Source organism: Rhinopithecus roxellana, chromosome 13 (genome assembly GCF_007565055.1).
Source record: "Rhinopithecus roxellana isolate Shanxi Qingling chromosome 13, ASM756505v1, whole genome shotgun sequence".
Classification (NCBI taxonomy): Eukaryota; Metazoa; Chordata; class Mammalia; order Primates; family Cercopithecidae; genus Rhinopithecus; species Rhinopithecus roxellana.
The window spans coordinates 119,241,363-119,248,932 of NC_044561.1; the positions used below are offsets into that span (position 1 = coordinate 119,241,363).

The 7,570-nt window shown below is 50.3% G+C and overlaps 2 protein-coding genes across 6 annotated transcripts; one reads left to right on the plus strand and one right to left on the minus strand.

Annotated features, from left to right (window-relative positions):
- The first annotated feature begins 87 nt into the window (after positions 1 to 87).
- ZSWIM1 (zinc finger SWIM-type containing 1) lies at positions 88 to 4,196 on the plus strand. Of its 4 annotated transcripts, none has more exons than XM_010384201.2 (2): positions 88 to 431; positions 1,761 to 4,196. In XM_010384201.2, exon 2 carries the CDS (start codon positions 1,907 to 1,909, stop codon positions 3,275 to 3,277), a length of 1,371 nt encoding a protein of 456 aa, XP_010382503.1. In that variant the 5' UTR covers positions 88 to 431; positions 1,761 to 1,906; the 3' UTR covers positions 3,278 to 4,196. The 4 variants fall into 4 exon arrangements, with proteins under 4 accessions (XP_010382503.1, XP_010382502.1, XP_030771636.1 ...); XM_010384200.2 differs by lacking the exon at positions 88 to 431 and adding an exon at positions 451 to 503; XM_030915776.1 differs by lacking the exon at positions 88 to 431 and adding an exon at positions 471 to 658.
- A 988-nt stretch (positions 4,197 to 5,184) lies between these two features.
- On the minus strand, positions 5,185 to 7,568 carry SPATA25 (spermatogenesis associated 25). Of its 2 annotated transcripts, none has more exons than XM_030913946.1 (2): positions 7,516 to 7,568; positions 5,185 to 6,079 (listed from the first exon to the last, which is right to left on the minus strand). In XM_030913946.1, the coding sequence occupies exons 1-2, from the start codon at positions 7,544 to 7,546 to the stop codon at positions 5,451 to 5,453; spliced, it is 660 nt and encodes a 219-aa protein (XP_030769806.1). In that variant the 5' UTR covers positions 7,547 to 7,568; the 3' UTR covers positions 5,185 to 5,450. The 2 variants fall into 2 exon arrangements, with proteins under 2 accessions (XP_030769806.1, XP_010382501.1); XM_010384199.2 differs by lacking the exon at positions 7,516 to 7,568 and adding an exon at positions 6,471 to 6,525.
- Between the last annotated feature and the right edge of the window lie 2 nt (positions 7,569 to 7,570).

Here is a 7,570-nt window from a genome sequence, read left to right on the forward strand (position 1 = left end):
GCTACTCAGGAGGCTGAGGCAGGAGAATCATCGCTTGAACCCGGGAGGTGGAAGTTGCAGTGAGCCGAGATCGTGCCACTGCACTCCATCCCAGGCGACAGTGCGAGACTCCATCTCAAAAAAAAAAAAATCTATAAAATTGCTATTTATTTTCCTTTTCATTTTCTGCCTTTGAAGGAGCTTCCATAGTAACGTGTCCTTCCAGTCGCCTAGCCTGAAGGGAGGCCCCAGAGCTCCAGCTTCAAGGCTCCGCTCTCCCAGATGCAAGTATCATTAGACTGTCGTTGGTTACCACCAGCCGAGCCCCTTGTTACCCTGGCAACACCGCCCGCCCGCGAATCGTCGCGCTACGATTGGTCTGTGGCGCTAAAGCCTGAAAGTGAATTCCTCAGACATTGGCCCGAGTCACTGCGATGCTGACACCGTGGTTGGTGAGTTTGGATGTCAGTCAGAGTCGGAGGCAGGGTCAAATAGGGAGAAATGGCGACGGAGCCAGGCTGTGGGTGAGTGATTCCTGAAGGGGTGGAAGTGTGAGACAGTGGATCACCGCAGTCAGCCGTCATACAGCTCCCAAAGGGGTGTGACGGAGGTTTTCTTCTCATCCGGCTCCAGCCGGACTCGGAACGTCAGACATCCACATCTCCCACCCAGGTTAGAGGTGAGAGGTCAAAGGCCGTATTCCCTCTCTGTTGGTTTTTGGACCCCACGTACTGTGGACAGCGGTCAGGATCCCGAACCAAAGACTCAGCTTTCAGCTACTTACAGAGTAATGGTGGGCAAGTCACTTAGCTTCTTTGAGCTTTAGTTTATCATCTGTAAAATGAGGACAGTAACTCGGTCTGGGGCCAAATAGAGGAAATGCTGGAATAGACCATTGCTGCTAAAAGAGGGATATAGTAGAGGCAGGAGAAGCTATGTACATTTGTTAGCCATATTTTATGGTGGAAGGGATTGAGGCTCAGAGAGGGTCACTGACTTGCCCAAGATCACCCAGCAAGTTTGGAGCAATTGCAATTCTCTTATGCATACCAGGACCAAAGGAAAGAATGGATGCCAATCAGTCATTTATAAATATAAAATCATATTTTTATTTTATTTTATTTTTTGAGACGGAGTTTCACTCTGTCACCCAGAGCTGGAGTGCAGTCGTGCAACCTCGGCCTCCTGGGTTCAAGCGAGTCTCCTGCCTCAGCCTCCCAAGTAGCTGAGACTACAGGCATGGGCCACCATGCCCGGCTAATTATTTTTGTATTTTTAGTAGAGACAGGGTTTCACCATGTTGGCCAGGCTGGTTTCGAACTCCCAACCTCAAGTTATCTGCCCACCTTGGCCTCCCAAAGTGCTGGGATTACAGGCATGAGCCACTGCACCTGGCCAGAATGCTATTTTTTTAAAAAGGCCATATGCAGCTCTGGCCGTACCTATTTAAATCCTCTGTAACCATATCTTTCCATTAGCTAGCTTCTTATCATTTAGATCTCAGCTCCAATATCATCCTTCTCCCCTGAGAGGCCTTTCATTAGCACTTTAACTAAAGTATCCTTCCCTTCCCCAGCTTACTCTCTGACATGTTACTCAGGTTTATGGTCTTTGTAAGCTTCATTATTGGATATATTTTTGCTTATTTGTTTACATGTTTATTGTGTATCTTCCCCTAGAACAGGGCTGACATATAGTAAGTGTTCAACAAATATTGTGTGGATGAATAATTGAAGAGCCAGGTGCCTGCTGTCTCCTTAAATCTCTGTTCCTCTCCATAGGCCCATCTTTGGAAAAAGATCTGGGAATGATTGTCTAGCCTCAAGCCTCAACTTACTTGAAGCTTGAGAGACTCAAAGCCTCATGGACAGCTGCCCTGCAAAGAAAGTATTTTGACCTCGGCATTTGGACATCTCCCATCTCCCCCATGGCCCTGACAATGCTGAATGGGCACCTGATTAAGGACTCAAGCCCACCTATGCTGCTGCACCAAGTTAATAAGACTGCCCAGTTAGATACCTTCAACTACCAGAGCTGCTTTATGCAGAGTATCTTTGACCATTTCCCTGAGATCTTATTTATCCACCGGACCTATAACCCAAGGGGTAAGGTCTTATATACCTTCCTGGTGGATGGACCTCGGGTGCAGCTGGAGGGTCATCTTGCCCGAGCAGTCTACTTTGCCATCCCTGCCAAGGAGGACACTGAAGGCCTGGCCCAGATGTTTCAGATATTCAAAAAGTTTAACCCAGCATGGGAGAGAGTCTGTACCATCCTGGTGGATCCTCATTTCCTTCCACTGCCCACCCTAGCCATGGAGTTCCCCGCAGCTGAGGTCCTGCTCTCAGCCTTCCACATTTGCAAGTTCCTCCAGGCCAAGTTCTATCAGCTGTCCCTTGAACGACCCATGGAAAGGCTGCTCCTGACCTCCCTGCAGAGCACAATGTGCTCAGCCACAGCAGGCAACCTGAGAAAGTTGTATACACTCCTGAGCAACTGCATCCCCCCAGCCAGGCTGCCCGAGCTTCACTCACACTGGCTGCTCAACGACCGCATCTGGCTGGCTCACCGCTGGAGAAGTCGAGCTGAGAGCAGCCGCTACTTCCAGAGCCTCGAGGTCACCACCCACATCCTCAGCCAGTTCTTTGGCACCACCCCATCTGAGAAACAAGGTATGGCTTCTCTGTTCCGTTACATGCAGCAGAACTCTGCAGACATGGCAAACTTCAACCAGGGCCTGTGTGCCCAGAACAATCATGCCCCCTCAGACACCATCCCCGAAAGCCCCAAAGTGGAGCAGCTGGTAGAATCCCGTATCCAGCACTCCCTCAATGCCATCTGCACAGGGCCAGCAGCCCAACTCTGCCTGGGCGAGCTTGCTGTGGTCCAGAAATCCACACACCTCATTGGCTCTGGCTCAGAAAAGATGAACATACAGATCCTGGAAGATACCCACAAGGTGCAGCCCCAGCCCCCTGCCAGCTGCAGCTGCTATTTTAACCAGGCCTTCCACCTGCCCTGCCGCCACATCTTAGCCATGCTCAGCGCCCGCCGCCAGGTGCTCCAGCCCGACATGCTGCCGGCTCAGTGGACGGCAGGCTGTGCCACCAGTCTAGACAGCATCCTGGGCAGCAAGTGGAGTGAGACCCTGGATAAGCACCTGGCAGTGACTCACCTCACTGAGGAGGTGGGTCAGCTGTTGCAGCACTGCAGCAAGGAGGAGTTTGAGCGGAGGTACAGCACCCTGCGGGAACTGGCTGACAGCTGGATTGGGCCTTATGAGCAGGTCCAACTCTGATTATTCTCGATGCCCAGAGAAGCTCATGCACCTGTGCACACTCACATCCACCCGTACACACACACACACACACACACACACACACACACACACACACACACACTGTCTCTCTCTCTCTCTCACTTAATACTGTTGTATTTCCGTGGGCCCTCCTTCCAGAATAAGGACAAGGTTCAAGGGTCTTTTCATCTACCATGGCCTGCTACCTAGCATGTGTCTAGCTCAATGAGACAAGAGTCAGCAGATCTTATCTGTTTAGTTTACTCAGGTGGCCACATACAGTCTCTGTTGTATATTCTTGGTTTTGTTTTAACATTTTCATAAGGTAAAAAACATTCTTAGCTCATAGGTCTTATAAAACCAGGCAACCCAGCTGGGCGTGGTGGCTCACGCCTGTAATCCCAGCACTTTGGGAGGCTGAGGTGGACAGATCACTTGAGGTCAGGAGTTCAAGACCAGCCTGGCCAACATAGTGAAACCCCGTCTCTACTAAAAATACAAAAATTAGCCAGGCATGGTGGTGGGCGCCTATAATCCCAGCTACTCAGGAGACTGAGGCAGGAGAATTGCTTGAACCCGGGAGGTAGAGGTTGCAGTAGGCCAAGATCCTGCTGCCACTGCACTCCAGCCTGGGAGGGCGAGACTCCATCTAAAAATAAAATAAAATAATGGCAACCCCTGATCTAAGATAAGAGATAAAACATCAGGCGGTGAGGTTGAGGTTTGGGGCTTGGTAGCAGTTGCCCCAGTCATGAGATGACTCACTTATCCCATCTCCTTTGAGTGAACTGGGCTGGGAGGCTTCCTACAGAGGAAGAGGCCCCTCTGGGGAGCTCTGGGGAGCTGGCTCAGCCAGGGTCCCTGAACTTCTTTCCTTGTCCTATCCTGGGGTCAATAAAACTGAATGCTGCATATTCTATCACTTGTCTAGTTTTTTTTTGTTCCATAGAAGGCAGTTTAGGGTATATTATGGAAAGAATAGACTTGAGAGTGTTATACAACATGTGAATCCTGGTTGATTCCTTCCCTGCTTGATTTTTGTGCCTGGTTCTGCCTTTTACTAGCCATGAGTCTTATTAGGGTAAGTTACCCCTCTAAACCTCAACCTGATTGTAAAAATGGGGATTTCCACAGGGTACGTTTACAGAGCAGGCATACCTAGTGGGTGCTCAATTAAGTATTAATTTTCCTTCCTTGCCTATGGTCCTATGATCTGCCTTCAACATGCTGGAAAATTTAAGGCAAGAGGAGAATTCACATGACTAGGACTTAATATAAGAAATTCTGGTGGTGGCTCACACCTGTAATCCCAGCACTTTGGGAGGCCAAGGCGGGTGGATCACCTGAGGTCGGGAGTTTGAGATCACCCTGACCAACATGGTGAAACTGTGTCTCTACTAAAAATACAAAAATTAGCCGGGCGTAGCGGCAGGCACCTGTAATCCCAGCTACTCGGGAAGCTGAGGCAGGAGAATTGCATGAACCTGGGAGGCAGAGGTTGCAGTGAGCCGAGATTGCGCCATTGCACTCCAGCCTGGGTGACAGAGCAAGACTGTGTCTAAAAAATAAAAATTAAAAAAAAAAAAAAGAAGAAGAAATTCTGGGTAGGCCAGGTACGGCGGCTCACGCCTGTAATCCCAACACTTTGGGAGGCCAAAACAGGCAGATTAGAGCAGCCTGGGCAGCATGGCAAAACCCCTTCTCTACAATAAATACAAAAATTCACTGGATGTAGCACGTGCTTGTAGTCCCAGCTACTCAGGAAGGGTGGGAAGATCACTTGTGCCCAGGAGGTCGAGGCTGCAGTGAGCTGTGATCATGCCACTGCACTCCAGCATGGGTGACAGAGTGAGACCCTATCTCAAAAAAAAAAAAAAAAAAAAAAAAAAATCTGATTAAGTCTTCAAAACATAAAAGCAGCCTCAACTCTCCAAGCAGGGGCCCCTACCTCAGATAATTTCCATTTTATCTACCTGACAAAACCTATTTCCTGTCTTAGTGGTATCTGGAGAAACTTTAGGGTCTGGAAGTCCCTGATGCAGGACTGGAATTTGTCAGAATAGCTCAACCACCAGCTCTATCCCCATCCCTGCCATAGGCCCTCCTCCCAACCCTGTCTGCCCAAGAACCATACAGAGAAGCCACCCTACGTATCTGGTGCTATTTCATCCATCTACAAGCAGAAGCCAGAAGGCTGGCCCCTCTTAGATCTCACTAGCGGCATCTTCCCAGAGGCTGTGTGGGCATATGCCTGCTCCCACTGTGCCCCCTCCACAGCACCCTCTGGCTCCGGATGGGCCATCATGAAAGCTTGAGCAGCCCAGATCAGGTCCTCTTCCCGAACACCTGGGACAGGCACGGTGGGGATGCCAGCGATCATCATAGCGAGGGTGAGGATGCAGATGTCAGACTGGGAGCTGGCCTCCTTCCCCACTGCCTCAGAGGGTACAGGTAGAACCCTTGGTGACAGCCCACACAGCATCAGGGGCCTAGGCCTGCTGGGGCCACCCAGGTCGGGGGCTCTGCTTCTGGAGTAGCCATTGTCCCAGCCCAAGCTCTCCGGCTGCCTCACATGCGGGAATTTGTGGCAGTTTTGGCTGTATTCCTTCCGTAGTGTCTCCCAGCTAGTCCCCCCAGGGCAGCCCCTGGCTTGTGGCATTGCCAGGGCTGGGCCCCAGGCCTGGGCAGCAGCTGCCACCTGCTCAGCTTTCTGGCTCAGTGGGCCTGTTCCGCCAGAGGCCACCACCACTGGCTCTATAGGACTACAGAGGCCAAGGGACAGGCCTGGAGAAGCAGTCCCACCTGCAGAGACAGGAATGAAATGGAACGTTATTCTCGGTCTCTTTGAGGAGGGGCCCCTGAGGGGCAGGGCATGGGAGCAGAGCTTGGGGGAGTAAGAAAGACCAGCCCCAGCGGACTGTCTAGAGGTTGGGAACTAGGTGTTACTCATATCCATACTCCCAGTCCCCAACACAGAGTAGGTGATGGAGAAGTGTTTGTTGAATTAATGAATAGTGAGCAAGCAGGTAGTTATTGATTGGCAAGGACATTTGGAATGGCTTTTCTTCTAAAAGAATTGATTCTAGGGCCAGCCCCCAAATGCCCAGCAGAACCACCACCTCCCCAGAGCCAGAAAGCAACTTCTCAGGGGAAGCTGCAGCACTCCCTCCAATTACAGGTGCCCCCTGCTCACCTTGGCCAGAAGGCAGAGGACCTGGATGAGTTTGTGGAGTCCTGAAGTAGGACATGGCTTCCCCAGAGCCCCAGTTTGTGAGGGAATAGTAATCTGCCTCCTATCCTCCCTTCTTCGCCCTTCTAGAACGTCACCTCATAGACCCTCCTCTTTGCACTTGGAACCCACCTTACAGCATTGACCTATTCATTCTAGAACCTGAACATGACAATAGGATGAGGTTAAAAGAGCACCAGACCAGGAGCTGGGTGTTCTAGGTTCTTGCCCTAACCTTGGATGAGTCACCCGGACAGTTTTGTTCGTTGATATCCTTATCTGTAAAGTGGGTCTGATGACTGCCCGCTATCTCATTAGAAGTTTTGAGGATGAAATGAGGTCATTTGTATGGAAGCAAATGACCAGAGATGGAAATACAGGAGCCAAGTGCTTTGTGCCTTGTAGAGTAAGACTTGGGGTCAGACCCAGTATTAGTATTTTTCTTTTTCTTTTTTTTGAGATGGAGTCTCACTTTGTCACCATGGCTAGAAGGCTGGAGTGCAATGGCAAGACCTCAGCTCACTGCAACCTCTGCCTCCTGGGTTCATGTGATTTTCCTACCTCAGCCTCCCAAGTAGCTGGGACTACAGGCACCCGCCACCATGCCTGGCCAACTTGTATTTTTAGTAGAGACAGGGTTTCACCATGTTGGCCAGGCTGGTCTCAAACTCCTGACCTCAAGTGATCCACCCACCTCGGCCTCCCAAAGTGCTGGGATTACAGGCCAGGTATTGGCATTTTTCAAAGTTCCTCAAGTGATTATAATATATGACAAAGTTGGAACCTCTATTCTAGGGACATACTTCTCAACCCTGGCTGTACATGAGAATCTCTTGAGAAGCTTTTACAAAAAACAATGTCTAGGCCTAATTTCCCAACAAATCAAATATAAATCCCTAGGGATGGGATGTGGGACACCAGCACTCTTTACGTATCCTAAGTCATCCTAAGATGACTCTAACAAGCAGCCAGCCTAGGGACCCCTGCTCTCTTGCTCCGACCTGCTGACCTGCAGTGATTCTAAACGAAGTGCGTCTCATAGGCTGGAGGGCAAGGAGACCTTC